This window comes from Trachemys scripta, chromosome 8 (genome assembly GCF_013100865.1).
Source record: "Trachemys scripta elegans isolate TJP31775 chromosome 8, CAS_Tse_1.0, whole genome shotgun sequence".
Lineage (NCBI taxonomy): Eukaryota > Metazoa > Chordata > Testudines > Emydidae > Trachemys > Trachemys scripta.
This window is the reverse complement of record NC_048305.1, coordinates 97662370-97686517: the sequence shown is the minus strand read 5'-3', so window position 1 is coordinate 97686517 and position 24148 is coordinate 97662370. Positions and strand designations below refer to the sequence as shown.

Sequence of the window (24148 nt, the reverse complement as noted above, 5' to 3'; positions counted from 1 at the left end):
CCCCCTGTAAACTGAGGAAATGTGATCTGGAATCTTTGAGAGCCAATAAACATGAAAACTGTTTCCATTTTTGCTGTTCTGCTCAGAAACATGACATTTTAATTTTCAGTGAGAAACTTTTAAAATAGGGTATGTAAAATTATAGGGTTTTTTTTTGTTGTACAGCATCTTTAGGTTGCTTTAGAAAGAAAAGTGTAAAATTAATTTATGTAAGCAAACATAGAAAGATATGGTACTTGCCTGAGTACTTTTATCCTATATAAGTACTATAGCTGTTGTCACCAAAAATGTGTGCTCCTTAAGTATCCTGTAATATAAAGCAATGTTTTGCAAGGTGAAGTACAACTTTATGCTTTTCTTTAAATCTTCAGTTAAAAAGATTATATTGAGTAAGTGTTGGAGGGCTAAAATTTCTATGGTGATAACTTAATACAGATAAAAATACCATCTCTGAATAACCATTTATATGTAGTTCATAGAAAATTAACTGGGGATAAGAAATGGTTTGGAGAAAAAAATACTTACATATTTGAAGCTGCCATTGTTTCTACAGTTGCTCATGTCAACCTTTTTCAAATTTCAGCTTACATACGTTTCCATCTGATCTCCCCACTGATACAGCAGTCTGCAAAGAGGTAAAGATTTATCTTATCTGTCTTACAGAACAAGATATAACTATAATTGTAGTATAGTATTATCAGTTAAAATTCCTCTGCAGGTGAAAAAAACAACAACCCATAGATCTTCCTTTGAATGAAACAAACCTCAAGATCATAGAAATCACAGAAATGTAGGGCTGGAAGGGACCTCAAGAGGTCATCTTGTCCATCCCTGGTGCTGAGGCTGGATTAAGTATACCTAGATCATACCTGACAGGTGTTTGTCTAATCTGTTCATAAACCCTCCAATGATGGGGATTCCACAACCTCCCTTGGTAATTTATTCCAGGACTTAACTATTCTTATGGTGACAATGCTTTTCCTAATATCCAGCCTAAATCTTCCTTGCTGAAAATTAAGCCAATTAGTATTTGTCCTACTCTCGGTGGACATGAAAAACAATTGATCACTGTCATCTTTATAACAACCTTTTACATATTTGAAATCTGTTATCATGTCTTCTTCATCCTTTTCTTCTCTGAACTAAACATGCCCAATTCTTTCAACCTTTCCTTGTAGATCATGTTTTCTAAACCTACATTTTTATTCTTCTCCTCTGGAGTTTATGATTCTGTACATATTAATTCTCCATTATAGCACTTCCAATGCTAAATAAAACTGTGAGTCTCCCAAATGCCTTTACATAAATAGTATTAACACATAATTTTCTATATTAACACCCCAATATGCAACAAACAAATTTTACTGAAAGCTGTCATGTTGCCTAAAAAAATCCATTATTTATACCAGTTAGGTTTTAACCCACATATCCTGCAGTAGTCAGGTTGATTGTTATACTATCCTGAAATACTTTGTAATTTGAATAAGTTTTTCTTTTGATCTAAAAAGATTTTAAATTTAATCCCAAAAAAACTACTAAGTAGTTTTGTGTGCTTGCTGAGTAAAGAGAAATACAGAACCCTGTGTTTCAGGTTTTTGCTTTACCCAGGGGAAAAAAATCTCTGTAGAAAAATAAATGTTTTTGTACTGTGTTTTACATTCTAAATTTTAGATGTTTTTAGCTGCCCAGTGAAATAGTTTATTTCCATTGGACACTTTTTTTATCTGTGTACTCTCAAACCTATTGACTTTAAGGCTGTTTCTTTTCACTCTCCCTTACTGATTCCCACCCTCACTTTCCTCATTCATACAGTGTGGTACTTTTTGAGACTTTTGTAAATATCCTTTCTCACAACCTTGCTGAACCGGCATATGAAGCTGATGTTGCTCAGTTGGAATATAAACTGGTATCTGGAGAGCATGGTTTGGTCATTCGAGTGAAAGGATTCAATCATAAACTACCTGTAAGTACTATTGCTATGTCCTCCTTACTACAGACCAACTAGCCTTTTGCTAAATGTCACTTTCTAAACAACTCAACGGCCTGAAATATTGGTCTCTTAATTTCAATTAATCTATTAATGGTTTTGCAACTATTTATTGATGCGTTCAGTTATCTCATGGACTTCTTGCTGAGTCGCTCAGAAACCAGCAGGATCAGTGAGTGCAGATTTGCAGGTTAGCAGGGAGACATTGTGACAAAGATTGATAATGAGTGAGTAGGAAGGGAGAAAGAACTAGTCTCTTTGGTGTATTGGGGCATGAAAATCCAATTAAAAGATTCTGAAAGTAACAAAATCTGACATAGTTTATTTTATCTTAACCAAAATTTTAAAAAAGATTATTTTTTAATTGCATGGAGTGATTAGGATATCTTTGTCATGTAATAGCAAACTAACAATGAATCAGGAAATTGCCATCTTTGCTCTCTGAGATATATGGAGCTTGAGACAGGAGAAGGGCAGCTGAGCATGTGAACACAATAAAGAGGCAGAAGTATTTTAAATGTTTTGTAAGGAAAGTTGGCGTTTTGAAAGGTGCCTCACAGTTGTTTAATATTTATATACCATACCAAATAACAGAAAATATGATGTAGACATTAAACCTCTACCTTCTTTATTGTATGCATTTGCACGCACACACACACTCAGCTTTCCTTAAAAATATTTGAATGTTTGTTTATTTAATAGATATGTGATTATATCCCATTATGTAATGCCTTAGAACTCTTATTGAAAAGATATATACTTTGTGTTTTTCAAATAGCTAAGTATGCAGATGTGAAGAACTTTAACTTCTAATTTTCTTCATGTTAAAGCACTGGATATGTGGAGTTATAAACAACCTTAATTATAATTTAAGTTTTCATAGCTTTTTGTAAATACTGACCATGTCTTTTTGTGATGTGTGTGTAAATGTAACCGTATTAATATCTTTTGGGATGAGGGTTTTTATAAAGGTATGTGCCCAGTGATAAGGTCTGAAGGCCATGGAGATTTGGGGGAGAAAATTAGAAGGGGTGTCTCCACTAGGGGGACTGCAGTAGGAGCACAGCTGGTGCACTCCTCAAACAGCTGTGGTTTCTGCTTAGCCCATTCAGACAAAGATGGACAAGATGCAAGTTCCCCTCTGATTGTAGGAGTGTCCTAGAGACCAAGGCAAATGGTGAGGGGGATCTGTGGGGAGGTATAGATACCCCATGTCATGTGAAGTTGGAGTGGGTGGCAAAGAACACAACATAGAAGAGAGCAAGAAGGGTGAACTACCATCAGGAGAGGAGCAGATCTGGGTCAAGGGAGGAGCATGGTGATGCATTGGCTGGTGGGCAACAGGCAATGCCTGGTAGGCTGCATGGGCAACAGCCTTGATGGACATATCAGTTGCTGGCTGCTGCTGCCCTTGCCTGGCTAAGTATAGCTCCTGTTGTCAACAGGTGTATTCTCAACTGCTCTTCTGTTGCACCTGCTGGTGTCTGTGACTGCTGCTGATTTGCTCAGTATGACGGGGTTCCCTAGCCACTTGAAGAATCTTTGATATAGGATGAACTCCACCAACCGGTGATGTAGAAGATCAGTTGCAAATGCAGCCGCTTATGACAGGATCCTTACATATTGAAAAAATTATTTTCTTGGTAATGTTAACAGTAGTTCCAGTTCCCATGATTTTTTTTTTTGTGCATGATGGGATTTCACAAGGTGCTGGAGTTTGTCTTGTGATAACCTCCAGCCCCCTCATGAAGTTCAGCCTGCCAAAAGCTGACAGAATCTCTTCCCTCCACTTGCCATTCTCACAGGAATGGAGGAGGGAGCAAAGAGCCCAGCAGCTCAGTGCAGTTCTGCTCCCTCCTTCCTGGTCCACTCTGCCTGCCATTCTCACCGGAGGGGAGGAGAAGAAGGGAGCAAAGAGCCCAGCAGCTCAGGGCAGCTCTGGCTCCTCCCCTTGCGCCCCTTCTGTGAGAAAAATGGACAGGACAGCACCTTTGCTCCTCCTTCCCCCTCTTTCCCTCACCCCCAACACCCGGCCAGGGAAGGGCAGAAGGGGGTAAAGAACCCTAGAGCTTCCCCCCCTTAGTCTGCAAAGGGGAAGACGGAACCCTGCTACAGCTCCCCCCCTCTACCCCAGGCCTGGGAGAGGAGGGTGAAAACCCTAGGAGAAGCAAAAGTGGTGGTGGGCAATGGGTTGTGGTGGCTGAACTGAGGAGGCTGGGGACTGATGTGGGGGCTGAACTTGGTGGGGACAGAACTAATGGGGAGATGGGGGAAAGGATTAATTGCTGGGCAAGGGATGGGCGGACGTGGGGTGAGAGCTCCTGCAGCAGGGGCCAAAATCACCTTACCCTATACATTTGCAAGAGTGGGCAACACTAATTCTCTCTCTTACATGCACACACTCGCTGTAGCTGAGGTCTGGCCTGTCATGAGTAATTAATATGTGAAGGGAGGCCTCATTTCTTGGAGGATAGAGTTAGGAAGGTAAACAGATCATTAGGCTGAAAACAGAATGTACTAAATAAGATCAGTAACTAGGTTAGGAGGCTAAGAAGACAGAATATCTGAGCCAGCTAAGGTAAGAGGGAGAACACCCAGGAAACCATTTACTAACAGTGGAAAAGATAAGTTAGGAATATAGAGAGACGGTAAAGAGTAGTTCCAGTGTGGAGAATGCATTACAGAGCATGCTGTACATGGATTGGTTCCTGAAAAGTAACCAAGTCAATCCCAAAATGTGTGATGCAATGTAATGTGTAAATGTATATAAAGAAAGAGGTTTTCTATGTAACATTGGATGCTTGGTACTCCCTATACCCACACTGTACACTTGAGTCTGATCAACTCAGTGTAGCTTTGCTGTACGCCAAATAAAGGAACCTGACTGACGAAATCTAGAGTCAAATAAAGTTTTTTGGATCCCAGAGAACTGGATGAAGTGTTCTCCCAGAATTGAACAAGGTGTTCTGGATAAACTGAGTGGAAAAGGTCTTGAAGGGAAAATGCATTCATGCACACAGGCGCATGTGCACACACGGCTGGGGGAATTCAAAACTCAAAGGACAGACCTAAAAAACACAATGTAATCTTTTTTTAAAAACTCAGGATTTTTTGAGCCAATCTCATGATTTTTGTGTGTCTGTCACATGAGTTTTGATCTCTTGAAGTTGGCAGTACTGCATTAATTAACCTAAATTACAAACACAGCAGTCAAAATATTTGTGCAGTGTGGGTGAGTTTGACACTAGGAGAACCTTAACTTTCATTTCCTGAGTTTTATGCATTTAATTTATAACATTGCAATAAAACAAACTGTTAATGCATTTTACATTATTAAAAATTAGCTATATAAGAAATAGTTAATTTTCTTTTAACTGATTTAATAAAATTCTTCATTGATCTGAATGCTATGAGCATGAGATGTCCTGGCAATTGGTAGCTTATTCTTAACCAATTAATGTATTTATTCAGGACCTTATTAGAATGTTTAATAGATCTATACAGTGCAGTTCATGTTGATCCATGGATTATTAGATGAGTATCCTTTTTATATAAAATATAATTCAAAATAATCCTCTTTGGCAAAAAATATTCTTCTATTTGGTAAAAATGGTTCAGAAAACAATATTTTATTTTCTTTCCAGCTGCTATTTCAGCTCATCATTGACCAGTTGTCTGACTTCAGTTTTACTCCAGCGGTTTTTGAGATGATAACAGAGCAGCTAAAAAAGACTTACTTTAATATTCTGATCAAGCCAGAGATACTGGCCAAGTGAGTGTCTGTGAGAAGGCTAATTAGATAGACTGGTTGTAGGGTGGAGGTACACACGGAGTGGAATCTTCTCTGCTTTAACTGCATTGTCATTGTAGCAGCTGCAGATATTTCCTTTCTTCCAATCACAAATTAGTGTGCAGTATTTTGCACTGTCTCAGTGAATACAATGAATCCCTGCATAATATTTAAATACTTAGAGCACAATACTTAAATTGTCGCCTACTTCTGCTTTGAAATAAGTGTCTGGTGCTACTAATCAGATGCCAAAGCAGAGGTCGATATTTACTTATGTATATAAAGCTGTGTATTGGGCAGATTACAAAGTAATTACTATACACCAGAGTAAAGGAAGAGAGAGTGTTACTGGTTTGGAAGGGATATATGAACTATTTTCTGGATTTCTCAGTGACACACTGAGGGCCTGGCTGAAGAGTGTTGGAAATCTATTTTTTTATGCTTATGGGTGTTATATAAAAAGCTGGAACTGATTAACTGGCAGAAGGAAAAATAATTCTTACAATAAAAGTCTAATAAACATTGATACTATTTTTGTAAACTGCCACAGCTAAAACTCTTGATATGCATGAGACAATGGTGTAGGAAGCACGTGTTAAGGTTTATTAGGAACATTTTGGGAAAGGAACAGCTTATACAGGAAGAATGGACTCCACCTAAACCAAAATGGAACTTGTCAGATTGCTGACAAGTAAAATTAAAAAGATTATAGAGGAGTTTTAAAACTAAGGGCTGGGGGAAAGCCAGCAATTGTGGAGGAGCACATGGTTCAGAAAGAGACATCCCTTAAGGGAGGATTTATTAATGGGGATTCTCTATTTCCTACTAAGAAGGTGAGGATGGAAGTTGATAAAGTACAGATAGGAACTGAAGAGAAACAGTGAAATGACAGTATCAGAGGGGTAGTCGTGTTAGTCTGGATCTGTAAAAAGCGACAAAGAGTCCTGTGGCACCTTATCGACTAATAGACGTATTGGAGCATAAGCTTTCGTGGGTGAATAAGAGTTTCATTCAATTACATCACATAGTGGTAGACAGCTAAAATTTTGTAAGTGCTTGTATGCAAATGCTAGAAGTCTAAATACTAAGATCGCTGAACTTGAGTGCTCTGTATTAAACGAGTATATTGATATAATTGTCATCACAGAAATTTGGTGGAATGATGATAATCAATGGGACATGGTAATACCACGGTACAAAATATATAGGAATGGCAGAGTGGGTTGTGCTGGTTAGGGAGTGGCACTATATGTGAAAGAAAGGATAGAGTCAAATATAATAAAAATCTTCAGTGAATCAAACTGTACCATGGAATCTCTGTGGGTAGAAATTCCATACTTGAATAATAAAAATATATCAATATGAATATACTACCGGCCACCTGACCAGGATAGTGATTGTGAAATGCTCAGGGAGATAAGAAAGGCTATAAAAATAGAAAACTCAATAATAATGGGATATTTTAAGTATCCCCATATTGACTGGGTACATATCACTTCCAGAGGAGATGCAGAAATAAAGCTTCTTGACACCATAAATGACTGCTTCTTGGAGCAGATAGTCCTGGAACCCACAAGGGGAGAGGCCATTTTTGATTTAGTTCTAAGTGGCACACAGGATCTGGTCCAAGAGGTGAATATAGCTGAACCTCTTGGTAATAGCAACTATAGTGGAATTAAATTTAACATTTGTGTATGGGGGGAAATGCCAAAGAAACCCACCACAGTATCTTTTAACTTCAGAAAGGAGAACTACACAGAAATGAGGAAGCTAGTTAAATGGAAGTTGAAAGGTACAGTCACAAAAGTGAAAACACCATAATAGAGGCTCAAATTAAATGTATACACCAAATTAAAATTAAAAAACATAGTAAGAGGACCAAAAAAGTGCTACCATGGCTAAACAACAAAGTAAAAGAAGCAGTTAGAGGCCAAAAGGCATTCGTTAAAAATTGGAAGTTAAATCCTACTGAGGAAAATAAAAAGGAGCATAAATTCTCACAAATCAAGTGTAAATGTACAGTTAGGCAGGCCAAAAAAGAATTTGAAGAGCAACTACCCAAAGATTCAAAAATTAAAAGTAATTTTTTTTTAAAGTACTCCAATAGCAGGAAGCCTGCCAAGCAATCAGTGCGGCCACTGAATGATCAAGGTGCTAAAGGAGCACTCAAGGAAGATAAGGCCATTGTGGAGAAGCTAAATTAATTCTTTGCATCGTTCTTCTCTACAGAGGTGTGAGGGAAGTTCCCACACCTCAGTCATTCTTTTTTGGTGACAAATCTGAGAAACTGTCCCAGATTGAGATGTTAGTAGAGGAGGTTTTGAAACAAATTGATAAAGTAAACAGTAAAAAGACACCAGGACAAAATGGTATTCACCCAAGAGTTCTGAAGGAACTCACATATGAAAGAACTGCTAAGTGTGGTATGTAACCTATCTTTTAAATCAGCTTCTGTACCAGATGACTGAAGGATTGCTAATAAAAAAAGGGTTCCAGAGGTGATCCTGGCAATTACAGGCCAGTAAACCTAACTTCAGTACCAGGTAAATTGATTAAAACTATAGTAAATAACAGAATTATCAGACAACTAGATGAACTGGATTGGTTGGGGAAGAGTCAACACAGCTTTTGAACAGGGAAATCATGCCTCACCAATTTATCAGAATTCTTGGAGGGGGTCAACAAACATCTGGATCAGATGTTCCAGTGGAGTGTACTTGGCCTGTCAGAAAGCCTTTGACAAAATCCCTCACCAGAGGTTCTTAAACAAAGTAAGCAGTCCTGGGATAAGAGGGAACATCCTCTCATGGATAAGTAATTGGTTAAAAGACAGGAAACAAAAGGTAGGAATAAATGGTCAGTTTTCAGAATGGAGAGAGGTAAATAGCGGTATCCTCCAGGGATCTGTACCAGGACCAGTGCTGTTCAACATATTCATAAATGATCTCGAAAAAGGGGTAAACAGTGAGGTGCCAAAATTTGCAGACGGCACAAAATTATTCAAGATAGCTAAATCCAAAGCAGATTGCAAAGAGTTACAAAGGAATCTCACAAAACTGGGTGACTGGGCAACAGAATGGTAGATGAAATTCAGTGTTGATAAATGGAAAGTAATGCACATTGGAAAACATAATCCCAACTATTTATACAAAATTATGGGATCTAAATTAGCTGTTTTCAAGAAACAGATCTTGAAGTTGTTGCCGGCACGGAGTGCCCGAGGAAAGCAACAGCGGGGTTTGTTGCCTGGTGTGCTTCGCTCCAATGATCACACCAGGGTGGAGAAGCAATCAAAGTTTATTTGAGATCTCAAAGCGGTGCAAGGAGACTGGCACATCTCAGATCAAGCACACCATCATAAGCAGCTTTTCTCTTTTTATACATTTTGCAGCTAAGCTTTTCCCTTCTCCCCCCCCCCCCCCCCCCGTAATAGTTTACATTAAGCAAGTAGCAAGCAATTACATTTAAGCAGTTAAATCATCTTGGCGGCAATAAGTCCAGCTTGTTAGTAACTTCTCTTTGAATTATTATCTTGTCCCTTTCCTTTGATTTGTTATTTTGCCTTTCAGCCAGAAGTAAGTAGGCCTCATTATTACCGCTTGGCACCGGTATGAGCGGTGCTGCACCTGATAACTGGCTGTTACACATTCCAATTTCTGCATCTGGCTTTTGAGGTCAATTAGAGTTTAAACATGGAAGGACTTTGGTTCATCTAGGCCTAGTGCAGGAAGGTTTCATCGACACTCGTAGTCTTCCACCCTCCCAGTTATCTCGGGTTATGCCTAATGACATCAACAGAGTCATTATAGATAGTTCTCTGAAAACATCCTCTAAGTGTGTAGCAGCAGTCAAAAAAGCTAACAGAATGTTAGGAATTATTAGGAGGGGGATAGAAATAAGACAGAAAATATCATAATGCAACTATATCAATCCATGGTATGCCCACACTTTGAATACTGAGTGCAGTTCTGGTCACCCCATCTCTGGAGTGGCATGTGGAATACTGTGCCATGTGGGCGCCACTCCAGACGGTGCCAGAGCCCGTCCCCTACGGATACTGCTGAGTGAAAAAGTTCTGACACCAGTGCATGTGGCGAGCACACACACCTAATATGGAATGGACATGAGCAACACATCTCGAAGAACACCAGTTATGGAAAAGGGAACTGTCTTTGCTTTCACCTAAAACTCCTTTTTCTTTTTTAGATCTCAAGCACACCCATACATATGTTGTTGCAGTAGGTTTAGAGCATCTCAAAATATTTTTATTTACCTAAATCTAAGAGATGGTTTTGAGGAATCAGCGGCTAGGCTTCAGGGGGGCTCCATCTTCTATATAGCTGCTGGTGAACTTAGATATCAGATCCTTGCCCAAAGAAAACTTCCTCAAACTGCTCCAAAGTACCCTTTCTACTAAATTTTTTATAAATTTTCTCCAGACAAAGCACATAATTCATAGTAGCCTCTAACAGTCTAACAATTTCCCTAGTAACAGACAATAACAGTTCATTATTCTCCTTAGCAGCAAAGCATTTCTAATAATAACAATAAACTTCCAAATTAGAGGCACCTAAAACCAAGGTCTTTGTCTAAACATTCCCCCTATTTTAATGGGACCTTCACTTCTTGTCCCAACCTCCCATTCTGATAGAAAAACTGCAAATGTCCAGCTATTTGGCTTTGCCTCTCAGGGCCTAAGATTATCCTAGCTCTGTGATGTTTGGTTTTCAGCTGACAGTGGCTGAACACACAAGATGGCTGACTACAGTACTATCAAATTCTGGGGTACACGCAGGAATATCAAATTCAGGCGTATAAAACTGACATGGCCCCACTACCCTTCAGTTCTTCTAACCACTGAAGATGGAGCAAGCTTGGATCACATGCAATTTCCTGACACTTTCCTCATCAATTTTTCAGGTTTTTTTTCTGCCCCTTGGAGGCAAATGTTCTTTATAGTTAGTTAGATTGTCATTTAATCACATTTTTTAAAAGAATAAAAAAAGGAGAGTTCCGAGGACTGCTTCATTCACCCCTCCTGATGTGGGAGGCTCCTCAGACGTAGTTGGTTAAGCTAATACTGCATATGTTCAGTGTCAACTTTGAAGATTTTTCCAAAGCTGCAAAATCCATTTCTTCTTCCAGGAGTGTCCCTGTGGGTGCTCCACTTTAGGTAATTGTGCGTCACTGCACTTGTAATGGGAGATTTGTGGTAGCAGTGCCTGGTTGGGTTGCACATGCGCTGTCCCCATCTTGCGCCACCTCAGGCAGTTACATAGCACCATGCAACCAACCCCTCCCCAACCCCCCCAGTTCCTTGTCTACTGCCTTTGGCTTTGCCTTTCCAGTTCTGAACATCCTTTTTGAAGTGTGGACACCAGAACTGGACATAGTATTCCAATAATGGTCTTATCAATGGTGCATACCTCCTCCCTACTCCTAGTAGCTGTTCTGCTGCTTATACATCCAAGAATCACATTAGCTCTCATAACATATTTGGGTTCACTTCTGTTTCCTCTGGGCTTGATATTGCTGAGAGATGCTGGGGGGGGGGGGGAGTGTGTGAGGGGAGGAAGGGAGTGTAGGGCTGGCTTCAGCTCTTATTGGTTGGACCTTATAATTAACCCTCTCCCTGTTCAGTTTTCAAATATATAGAATGAAAATTTCAGATGTTTTTATTAGTATGTTCTGTTGTTTAAACAGCCTGTGTTACTCTGCAATTCTGCTTCTGATGACAGCTCACTTTGTCGAGTTCCTATAGCTGGCTGAGTAAAACACTAGCAGTCTGAAATAGAAGTCCACAGAGTTAAATAAGTGGCCTAGAAAAGAAAAACAATCTGCATTGTGACACACCCTGGCAAAATTCAAAAGCAGTATACAGTTGTTATCCTGGGAACCAGTATTTAAGTCTTCCCCCCAGGAACATTCCAAAGTAGTTGTGCCACAGAGGTCTCAGGTTACCAGAGACATTTTGGAGCTGAGGTAGGACTGAAGCTCTAGGGCAGATTAACCAGTACTTTGGTATTTCTGGTTAGGATTAGCTGAAATTTTGCTTGTCACAGAGCTTGGGTAGAAGTTCAGGATTTAAAGACCCTATTGGGCAACACATTCTGAATTGACAATTAAAACTATTCTTTTTTGTTGTTTGTTACAGAGATGTGCGTTCTTTAATTTTGGAGCATGGCAAGTGGTCTATGATAGATAGATACAGGAGATTAATGAAGGGCCTTTACGCTGAGTCGCTCTCATCCTTTGTTAAGGGTTTCAAATCACATCTATATGTGGAGGGGCTAGTGCAAGGAAACTTCACAAGCAGAGTGAGTACTATTCTCAGCAGCTGAAGCCTGAAGTCTATATTAACTGGTCAAACCACCACTTTTAGAAGTTGTTCAAACACAATTGCCACAAACCCCATTTATAACACTGGTTTGCCAGTGTATAACTTTGCTTGCACTAGCAGCTTTAGGGGTATTTCACACCAGTGCAACTCACCCTATTAACCAGGGCCGGCACTTCCACCAGGCGACCCTAGGCGGTCGCCTAGGGCGGCAGGATTTGGGGGGTGGCATTTTGCCGCCCTCGGCGGAAATTTGGCAGCGGGTCCTTCACTCGCTCCGGGACCTGCCGCCGAAGTGCCCCGAAGACGCGGAGCGGAAGGACCCCCACCGCCGAATGCTGAGAGGAGGAGCGCTGCCGCCTAGGGCAGCAAAACCCCTGGCGCCACTCCTGCTGTTAACACTGTGGGACATCAAATGTAGACTGGCCACTGACGATTTCCCCCCCATGTTGTTTAAATATGCTCAATAATTTTTAAACTCTGTGGTGGTAAAAAAGGCCAAAGCCTGTTCGTACTTGTGCTCCCAGTGTTTGTTACCAGTGGAGCTCCCCGGGTGCTGGTACGACTGGGGAAAACTTTCCTACAACTGCCAATGTAGATACAGCCTATGTAGCAAGGTCAAACCATATTAAGCCTCGATAGGGTCCAATTCTGTTATCTTTACTCACACAAAACTCCTATTGAAGTCAGTGAAGGCTTTTTCCTGGTGACTGCTGGATCCAGCCATAGGTCTGACCTAGTCTAACTGACTTTTTAAAACATGGATATAACAGGGTTTGACCCCACTGATACAGTGTCACAGACATTGTTGTGTAGTCAGTGAGTATGGGGCATGAACCCACTTGCTGTCTTCACTTTGTGTTTATCAGTTTTTCCTTGATCGGTAACATTTGTTCTTGGATTGTCAAGCCTTTTGAGAAATACACCACTAAATTGGTGGGAGTGGGGATTCTTGTAATGACAAACATGGGCATTGGCTTTTAGGAGAAATTGAGGTTTAGCTCTGGGTATTATGGAGTCTTTGAGATGTTTTGCACTAAGTGCTGTAGTTTGTGAATTAAATAAATCTCAGGACCCTGGATGCCCTGCAGTTTCACAGTGAGGTCCTGCAGCATTTACCATAAACTGCTGTTTTTCTCTTGTTTGTTGGCACTGCTTCGGCAGGGGCCCAAGCTGCTCCTTCGCAGTTCCCCCTGACTCCTTTTGTGCATATCCCTTGCAACTTAGCGTCTCAGCAGACTCTGTAAGTCATTTCTCTCATTCCCTTTCTTCTTTCTTGGCTTCCACGTTGGCCTTGTTGAGAGGCTACAAACTCCCAAGCAAGAGACTGGATTGGAGATGTCTGTTTCTTCCCACAGCATAATATAGACGAGATCATGCTGTCACCTTGTAGGGGAAGGGAGAGACTTGGTGCTGGGCTAGCCTCCTGCCAAAATGCTGTACTATGTGGCAAGGCTGGGGAGGACTGGACAGTTCTGAATTTGCTGGCCCTTTTCTGGATGGGTGTAGAATGTATTGGAGCTGATGCTTAAAGGGCTAATAATCCCATTCTTCTAAATAAAGCTATGTTTATGTTTTATTTCCTAGGAATCAAAGGATTTTCTGAATTATGTTATTCTGTGAGTATCTCTCTTTGGTTCTTTCACCTTTCACCCTTGCGAGCTATAATTATATTACAAAGTTATAAGTCTTGGTTAACATTTTCTTTTCCTTTGTGGTGTGGAGAAGAATGTTGTAAACAATTGGAATTTCCATTTTTTAAAAAGAAATGTAGTAACTATATTGTCACTATTTTCTGGAAATCTTCTGGTTTTGGTGTTCGGATCTGATGGTGGTTCAAGTAGGATGTGATTTTAGATTTGTTGTAGAAGGGGGAGGGGATTGAAGCTGTTTTGAGTATTGAGGTATCTAGATTATGAAGATTATGGTTCTTTGTTTTGGGTTAAGGAATGGGCAAGTGTTTGACACTTTGCTGTTTGGACTCGCTTCAGAAAGCTGCAGTTCCTTCCTTTGCCACACCCATGTCCTGTTCAATTTCGGGTGGTAGACCTGCCAAACACACACCTACTCTGCAAGGTGAAAACCCTTAACAGAGGTGATGCCAACTCTGAAGTGACAGTCTATTATCAGGTAATGTGTTAAGCATTTGAGTATACTCATTTATTTTCCTTGTGATGACTGCTGCTACTTGTTATGCCGTCTGGATTAGGAAAGCCATCAGCATAACAATTCTCCAACCATTATTTTACGAATATGTCTTGAATTCTAGTGATCCCATAAACACATGAACAAGGCCCAAGTTGCTAAAAACCCTTAATGAAGTTATAGTCTGTATTATTTTGTGTGTGAAAGTTCTAGATCTATTATGCCTTATGCAGACATATTCCATCCACTTCCATCCTGATATTGCCTTTCTTCCTCAACTTTTCTCCCCCAGATGGTGCCTTTGATGCCCCCTATTCTTTGATTACCTCAAGATTGTCTTTTTACCCATTCTGGTCCCTTTGCCATGAGCAGCCCTTGTCTTCCACTCAGAGGGCTACTTTGAGGACACATCGGAGGCCAGAAAGTCTCAGATTGCTTTTTTTATTGCAAATTGCAATGTACTTAATGGTGAAATCCACTCTGACTGGTTCTCTCTCTCTCTCTCTCTCTCTCTTAAAAAGGCCCCTCTAGTTACTTGGACCATAGCTCTTAGCTCCATGAGAAACCTCTAAACTGTTTTCAATTAGTGTTTTTGTTCTTTTAGTCTGGGGCTAGGAGTTTAAGAGAATACACCCTTATGGAGCTGCTTGTGGTAAGTTTTGTTCCTTTCCTAATAATGCTTGAGTGTTTATTAATGCGTGCCCATAGAAGGAGCACCTGTGTCCTATATATGATAGCGTCTGCCATGTAAACAATGGCTGGTGTAAAGATGAGACACAGATCTTAATGATACATGTGACCCACTCAAATTAGCCTTTTATTTCCCCTATGGGTATAGGTGTTTGAAGCATAATGTCAGGAAAACCCAATGAGCGGTTTCACTCATGAACTCAGTGAAGTAAACTTTCTTCCTATCAAACTTCCTGAATAGCAGGATATCTTGTAATTCGGTTACATGGTTATAGTTTAACTCCATGCTAATTCCTTTCTGGGGTGAGGGGATTCATTGCGGTTTAGGCTTTCCATTGTTTCTTGTTTTGATCATTCTTCGGTACTGAGTCTGAGCGAAAGCAGCCATTGTGGGATATCTGTTGCTATAAGTAGGAATGTCTTCTGACTGAACTCATGCTGTATTCAGATGCACATGGAGGAGCCTTGCTTCAACTTCCTGCGAACGAAGCAAACCCTTGGGTAAGTTCACTGCATTGGGTACAGTTCCTGTTCAACTGCTTTATCATATATGATACGTCCTGTGTACTTTGTTACTATGGAAACTCCCTACTGCATGATAACTAACTCCTGCCACAGTGTGGCGGAAAGTACAGTATAACATCCTAAAGCCAAAACCAGCAATTTCTTTGGTGCCATATAAAAATGGCAAGGTTATGTGCAGTAAAGCTACTCTAAACTGGTCAAGTTACTCATCAGAAAAAATAATTGTCAGCAAGGTCTTGTCCTCCAGGTTAGAGTCCATAACCAGAAGGTAACATAATTTGACTAAGCAGAAAACTATCTCTCCAGCTTGGTGTTCAGCACTGACTCTGGCTGTGGAGCTAGACTTCCTCAAAAGTAACATGCCTTCACTCTGTCTTCCAAGTAGCTACCACTGTAGCTTTCCCAAGACCACGTATGTAAAGGGTGGGGATTGCTGAGCTTGAATTAACTCCTGTCACAACTGCAGCTACAACCCCTTCTACTTAGGCTCTTTACTGTGAAGAGGCTCCAATAACCCTGACTGCACAGTACCTGGACTATGGGTAATGGTATGATTCTGTCGTGGAGATCATGGATTCTGTGACTTTCTGGGACCGCTGGGGCTTCTTCCGCTATGGCCGGGATGGAGCACCTGTCAGCTCCAGGGCTGAAGGAGTGGCCGGGGTTGGGTCAGCCCCTTGGGGCTGGAGCCGTGGCGGGGTTGGAGCCATTGCTGGAGGTCAGTCCCTGGGCCACCGGAGCAATGGCTGGCGATCGGCCTTGGGGCTTCCAGAGCAGCTGGCCAGTGGGTGGACTGCCAGAGCAGCAGTCCCCAGGGCTGAAGCAGCAGCTGGGGTTGGGTCAGCCCTCCTGAGGCTGGAGCAACTGTCTGAGGTCAGCCCCTTGGCAGTGCTTGATTGTTAGTCCTCGCCCACCCCGGATATTTTTAGTAAAAGTCAGGGAAGGGCGAGGTCACGGGCTTCCAGGAATTTTTGTTTATTGCCCACATCCTGTCCCTGGCTTTTACTAAAAATACCCATGACAGAATCTTAGCTTTTACTATAAGGGTTCTTGTAATTTCACAGATCTGGAGTGCAGGATTTCTCAGAACACGAATACTCACCTTAGCTTGTTTGCTGAACAAGAAAAGTCCAAGGTCACTTGATTCAAGAGATTTGATATTTGTTGTTTCAGAGGGAATCTTGAATTGATAGCTGCCTCATTGCTAAAACCTTAGATCTATGTATTGGCAATATTCTAATTTAGTAGTTGTGGATGGTAAATGTAAAGTGACTTGTTCTTGTGAACTTTTTTTTTCTCCTTTTGGTTTAAGCTACCATGTGTACCCTACATGTAGAAATACATCTGGGATTCTTGGGTTCTCTGTTACCGTAACCACACAAGCAACCAAGAACAAGTGAGTTTTTTCTGGGTATATCTCATTTAATCAATTCCAAGGCCTTGGGCATTGGTGTACCTCAGTTTCTCCTCCTGTTCTCTGCCTGGGGCATACAATAGTTTAATCTCCAGAGGACTGTAATTCTTTGCTTTACTTCCAGTTATTGGGGTTAGTGTGGTGTGGCTGAGTGATGTTGGTGTCCTTTGACATACTGGAGGTTAGACTAGATGCTCTGGTGGTCCCTTCTGTCCTTAAACTGAATTTATTACTCTTAATAATTTAAAAGAATGGTTAAACTGCATGTTAGTGTTTCCATCTCAGGGGCCTTTGGCCTTCTGTGGCTTTTCAGAGCTAACCTTTGCAGATCTCAGCTGAAGTAGTAGCTGTCTACCACCTTGTAAGCATAAAGCCAAGTAATATTTCAGGACCCCTGACGTTTTTCCACAGTACTTTAGCACTGAGATTTGTCTTGTGGCAATCTGTCTTGGACTGGTTACAGAGCTTCCATCCCAGAGAGCGATACAGGAGATGTATTCTCTTTAAGATGTCTTTAATGCGCCGCCAGTTAGAGCTGTTGTATGTGCAGATAAGATATGTTATACATGGCTCCACCTAGTGGGTAACAGTAAATACAATTTAGCATTCCATTACATCTCCCTCTTTAAGTTTTACATTCCTACAATTTTACAAAATGTACACTATCATGCTATCTTTAAAGTTCAGTACATATAATTTTGTTAAGTGTTTCTGAATTGTATGGGTTTTCTAATTACACAACCCAGATGTGTAACAACTTGGTCATCTGGCTGTCCATTAATTGCAATGACTGTCTCTGGTCAGTTTGGAGTCTTTGAGTCATCATCTTCTTTTTCTGCATCTGCCATGTGTAAAGTTTGCTCTGTTGATCTCAGATGATTTCAGCTCTGAGAGGGGTTGAAGGCTATGGTAAGTCCCTTCTGTTACGACTGTCACATGTGCTTCTGAGTCAGTTTTAAAGTCAATAGTCTTTCCATGAATATTCAGTTTCACTCCCCAGGCAGGCTCTGTGTGATCATATGAGATAGATCCCAGAAACAGTGATGCTTGATTGTCTGTCTGTAATATGGGTCAACGCCCTGACTGCTTTGGTGCAGCAAAGAGCTGCAAAATGTCTGTATTTTGTGCATTTATTATATCTTGCGCCTTTGGCTGTACATATATGTCTTGGGCTATGAATTTTTCCACATCTCCTGCATTTAGGCTGAAAGGCTTTGTAGCTAGCCTGGAATTTGTCCATTTTATTCTCAGGGGTCTTATGATAATTACTTTCAGCAGTCATGCTGCATCTTTTACAGCTCCTAAGCTATTTCTTGCTTTTCAAGTTTGGTGAATTGCTCTTGGTTTTGCTGCTTCACCATCTCAGACTAGTTTGCTATTTGAATAGCTGTGTGTAGGGTTAAATCTGTTTTTAATTTTAGCTGCTGTGAAAGATTTTTATCTGCAAGCCCTGTAACTAATCTATCTCCAATATTTTCATGTTTTACAGTCTCAAAAACAGTTTTCTGTCAATGCAAGTAAAGCTGTGATAAAAGATTCAACAGATTCTTCTGGTTGTTGAATTTTTTGGTGTAAACATGCGCTTTCATAAATCACATTTCTCCGAGGTATAAAGTATGCATCAAAGATAGACAGAACCCTTTCATCGTCATTTCTGTGACTGTCTTCAGGAAATGTAAAATCTTTAAAGATATGCTTCTCCATAGCATAAATTAAAGAGCATGTCTGTATGTTTCCAGTTTCCTTGTGGAGTTTGGTTGCAAAGTAAAATCTTGCAAAATGTTACTTCCAGTCTGTCCATTGCACCATCTAGTGGCTGAACTGTGTAATACAGTTTGCCTGTACTGAAAAGTGTTCTCATGGCTCTCACACAATAGAGCTGGTCCTGGATTCTTCTTCCCATTTGCCAATCTGTTTCGGAGCAGAGTCTGATGTCCATATTACAAGTATCACACCACAGACTCACCATTTAAGTTAAAAATGGTAAAATTCATTTGCAAATTTAACACCATTAATCTGGGCTTGAATAGGGACTGGGAGTGGCTGGCTCACTACAGAAGCAGCTTTTCCTCTCCTGGAATTGACACCTCCTCATCTATTATTGGGAGTGGACTACATCCACCCTGATTGAATTGGCCCTGTCAACACTGGTTCTCCACTTGCGAAGTAACTCCCTGCTCTCCATGTGTCAGTATATAATGCCTGCATCTGTCACTTTCACTCTATGCATCTGAAGAAGTGAGGTTTTTACCCACGAAAGCTTATGCCCAAATAAATCTGTTAGTCTTTAAGGTGCCACCAGACTCCTTGTCATTTAAGTTAGGTGATTTCTTATTTTCCAGTGCGTAAAATGCCCCTATCAGCCTCATGACATATGTATTGTTTTAACATATCGACTTTATTTGATAGAGAATTTACTGAAGTTTTAAGAAATCAGTGATTAATGGTGAAAATGTTGAGCATGTGTGACTCTGACCAACCAGTGGTCTTCGTCATGCCACACATTGTGTCCTATTTAAGGCAACAATGATGTGCTTATACTGCCTCCAACTTCATTTACCACTGAACTGAGTGAAGCATTTTAATCTTCTTGCTGGGTTTATTTCACCTTTGATTTTTATTGTCCATTCTGCTAGGGTGCTTCAAAGATGACTCCTGCATGCCTTCTCTCTGAAGCTGTATGCATGTGTGGTATTAAGTTAGTGCCATAGAATGCACTTCTTTAGTAGATTCTGTGTAATTACAGCCATGACTCATACTTTCCACATACAGTTTTAATCTTAGGCTCTAATGCTACAAAGAGCTCAGATGGAGGGGGAAAGGTCAGGGTTCCCTTTTCGTCTACACCTAGTCCCTAGGGGCATTGTCGAGACTCTCCCTCTGAAATCCTGGTGGGTGGTCAGTAAGTACACTGCAAGGTGTTTGCTCGTGAGGGGGCTTGGCACACTGCTTCCCCACGCTCACTTTTCAAGATCATCACTTTTGCGAAAACTCCTCCTTGTCTCTATTTCAGTGTCACACGGCACAGCATTTCTAATGTTTTATGACACACACAAGACCATTAGACTACTGTATATTAAATATTTGACTTACTTTTCATAGGCCAGTAAAACCCATCTCAGTTTTCAAAGCTTTAAGTGAATGACCTTTCAAATGCTGTTTTATCTTAAACTCAGAGTTCACAATAAACTGGTTTGATTCAACATCTTATCACTGATTTTAAATAGATTTATTGCTAATCTTTAATTTTTAACAAAAACAGAAGCAATCTGGAAACAATAATAATATACAGCCTTCTTTTCTTTGTCTCTGCACCCCTCCAAATTGCTGCATGTTTTTTCCTTGGAAATATCAGCCCAATGGACATAGCAGTTGGGAAACACTTGTTTAAACAGCTGTCACACCTATATAACACCTGCTTCCCTACAGTCCTTTAGCTTGTGTCTGGGACCCCAGGCTCATGCTTTCTCTATGGCTTAGGACTACTTGCTAGCAAAATTTCTGCCATGCCATTACCAGTCAGGAATTAAAAGAAGTAGAAGTAGTATTGGCTTCCTGCACATAAATCTTTAGTGGTCTTATATGAAAGGACTGGCTAGCTTTATTTGTCAAGTTATCTTATTTCTTAGGACAGGGAAAGATTACAAATTGAAACTGATAATGTCTTTCCTTTGTATGCTCCTTAGCAAACAGGTTATGTTCTATGGACCACCTGTGCCTCTCAAAAATCGCATTTTTCCTCTTCCCTTTTTGTTTAGTTTCTCCTTAGGATAATGAAGGACTCACTTGTGCAAACAGCAAAGCATGTTCTTAGCTCCTGAACCTCCAGATTTAAAACTATTGATTTCCCCCCACTTATTTATTAAGTTCTGCCAATGTTATTCATATGGTTCCTAATATTTCCCTTATTCCTTTCAGCTCTGAATTTGTTGACAAGAAAATAGAAGAATTTCTTTTGTACTTTGAGGGGAAAATGAGGCTTTTAACTGAAAAAGCATTCAGGACTCAGGTAAAAGTGGAAAAGCAGCCCAAACACAACTCATAAGAATGGCTCTGATCTTCCCATATTGTTAAAAACAAAACATGCAAGCTCTTTGGAGAGGGAGAAAGTGGAAGCGATCAGATGCTGGTGCTAGAGCTGCTCCTTGGTCATGCTTCCAGGCATTGGCTACAACGCACAGTAGCATTTTCTGAAATTGGCACTGGACAGGGTACTTTGATTTTTTTTCCTTTTTTGGTTTTGTACTCTTCCCCTTCCGGGATGGGTCTCCTGTTTTTCTGAAAGGCTCCAGATGAGCTCAGGGGACACATGCAGCCTTGTTCAATGGACGCTACGACTATTAGTAATTCAGCACTCAAAGCAACCTTAGAGGCCAACAGTTGCATTTAACACAAGTTCAACCTTTGCTTTGAATCATTCAATACACAGCAGCCTGAGCCTAGCTAAACCCTGTTGAAGCAGAATCCCACCCCTTTCCCGATATGGTGGCTTCTGTGTAAGAGTAATAATAATCAGTGTGCTTTTACAGGTCAGTGCTCTAATACATATTAAAGAATGTGAAGATTCCTATCTTGGAGAAGAGGTGGATAGAAATTGGAATGAAATAATGACTCAGCAGTATCTTTTTGACAGACTTGCCCATGAGGTAGTGAATGAAACTTAAATGTCAACCAATGTTATTGTCTTACTATGTCTCACTAGATACTTATATTTGAAATATAGAGTGAAATTCTGGCTCAATGAAAGTCAATGGTAAACTCTCTCTGACTTTACTGGGGCAGCGTTACATCAATACTGAATATTGCTTCTTGAATAGAAAGTTTAACATCTTGTCAATACTTAAGCATCAATTTATAGTGACCTAGTATTAGGAATTAATATGGAGTCCTAGAGGGTGGAGTCAGTACCTCAAGGTCTGAATGCATTGTGACCTGGAGAGATCTGTATAAAGAAATCTTTGTTTTAAGTGTGTCAAGATGAATAGTAGTTACAACTTGAACCGGATTTTCAGAATTCATAGAAACGTCTAGCAATTCCATTTCATAAGCATCAGCAAGTGTTTCTGTCACTAACTGCTGCTTTCGGGATTTAAAATTTTCCTACAAGTATTTGTTCTGGGATGGAACTGGAGGATAGTGGCAGAAGACTAGTAGAAACGTTCGAAATACTGTTCAACTGTTGGGAATTAGGTTGCTTTTAAAAGATGTGTCTGAAATTTGGACATTTGAAAAGTGTACTCTTGTGGGTTTTAGGTTGAAGCACTACGGTCAGTAACTAAGTCAGACCTAGTTGACTGGTTCCAAGCTCATAGAGGCAAAGAGAGGAAAGCACTCAGTATACATGTGAGTATGTTTGGAATCATCATGATGTTAGATGAGATTGCTTCACACCATTGAGTTAACAGTAACTTTCTTATTTAATTTCTAGGGCCTGTCCTTTTCTTCTTTCCCACATTCTATGACTAACTTCTTTTAAAATAGACTCCTGTGAAGAGGCTTATGTAAGTCATCTTTGCAGCACTTTGAAGCACCCTAGCAGAATGAACAACCTTCACTTTTAAAAAAGTAATTAAATGATAAAATTGAAAATATCATTTCCTATAGCTATTAATATCTGAACTCTTGTTACTGCTTTAAACCCATGTCAGAGGAGAGGAATAAATCTTCATTTTGTCTATATAAAGTTTTCATAGTATTAGGAATAAATTACTTAACTCTGAAAGTTTCAGAAAGAAGTAAAAGCCTATGGATATATCTACACTGGAATCGGAGGTGTGACTGCAGCAAAGTGTAGACATACTGGAGCTAGTTTTGTTCTCTAGCTAGTGTGAATAGCAATAATAGTGAAGCACTGGCAGCACAGGCTGTACAAACCCACCTAGAACCCTGGGTATATACTTGAGTGGCTATCAGCTAGCCCATGATGCTGTGGCTTTCCTGCTCTTGTTGTTTGAACTAGCTAGATCAACGCTAGCTCAGGTATGTCTACATGGGCTGCGGTCATACCTCTGATTGCAGTGTAGACGTACCCTTAATTTGGTCTGTTCTGCTATAGGTATTGAGGTCCATGGAATCCAGATTGAAACTTAATGTTTAGCTAAAATATGCTTAAAATGACCCACTCTTAGATTTTAAACATCCAAACTTTTACTGTCTTCTTGGTAACCCTCTGGCCTTTGAATTTTCAGGTGGTTGGATTTGGCAAACAAGAAGGCGACTCAGATGTTCAACAGTCCTTACTTGGGGAAATATATCAACTCACATTCTTACCCCCTTCCTCCTATATGAAGAATACCAGTTACATCAGGGACATTAGAAATTTCACATTAACACTTAACCTCCTCCCTTACCACAAGATATTAAAATAAATTATAGTTGTTTTCCCCTGCATTTAAGTGTAGTTTAAGTAATTTTCAGTTTGAGAACACTGAATCATTTAGCCTCACTAAATGAATTTGTATTGTCAGCAGCGGTAGCTGAGTTCTTCCCTTATTTTAATGAAGCTTTGTAGCATTGTACATCCACTTTGCTCTCTCCCACTCCTTCTCTGAAATCTGAAACAAATTTATTTTTAACAGTTGTTAATGGAAAGTATAACTCCTGTCCCCATTCTTAACATACTTCAAGTCATTTTCCCTCCCTTGGTTTTTATTGCGTTCTTATTGTATTCAAGACAACATGCTATGTAAACTTAAAACATTAATAATCTAGTCTTTATATTTTAGACACACTATTTCAGAGATCTCTTTGAACTTTTCATTACTCTGCAAAGGTACTTGTAAGAGCCTTAAAGAGATACTGCACCATATCAGCAAATTTCCGTACTTAAAACTTGCCTTCAAACAGCTTTTTAACCAGTGGGCCGTCTCACAGTCCAGAATAGCCTCCATCCACTTTTGCACTAGTCACGCACTCAACACATCCCGGCACCAGTGGCTGCACAGGAGGGCAGCATAGGACCATCTGCGCTGCTGGCGCAATTCCCAGAGGGTATTTTGGCCTCCATTATGCTATGAGAGCAGCATAAAGGGATCATAATGGCACCTTGTGAAATAATTTTTATCTGTGCAAAGGGATTGCAAAGTAGGTGTAAAATGCTACAGATCAGAATGGTAGCATTCTACATCCACTTTGCATAGGGGAGACTACACAATGTGCCAGGCAGCAAAGAAACAGGCCCTAAGCATTTAAATCATGGTTACAGCTTTATTTTCTAGTTTCGAAATGACAGAATGACTGATCTGATTTCATGCCATCTGT

General features: G+C 40.3%; 1 protein-coding gene across 1 annotated transcript in view; it reads left to right on the top strand.

The window, feature by feature from the left end:
• Positions 1-23945, top strand: part of LOC117881752 (nardilysin-like) — a 75593-nt gene extending 51648 nt beyond the window's left edge. The window contains exons 19-31 of the mRNA XM_034779395.1: positions 584-635; positions 1813-1963; positions 5632-5759; positions 11932-12094; positions 13702-13733; positions 14106-14244; positions 14864-14911; positions 15398-15450; positions 16787-16870; positions 20807-20897; positions 21418-21534; positions 22142-22231; positions 23077-23945. Coding sequence (XP_034635286.1) covers positions 584-635; positions 1813-1963; positions 5632-5759; positions 11932-12094; positions 13702-13733; positions 14106-14244; positions 14864-14911; positions 15398-15450; positions 16787-16870; positions 20807-20897; positions 21418-21534; positions 22142-22231; positions 23077-23256 — 1328 coding nt within the window. The 3' untranslated portion in view covers positions 23257-23945. The remainder of the gene's footprint in view (positions 1-583; positions 636-1812; positions 1964-5631; positions 5760-11931; positions 12095-13701; positions 13734-14105; positions 14245-14863; positions 14912-15397; positions 15451-16786; positions 16871-20806; positions 20898-21417; positions 21535-22141; positions 22232-23076) is intronic.
• Positions 23946-24148: the final 203 nt, after the last annotated feature.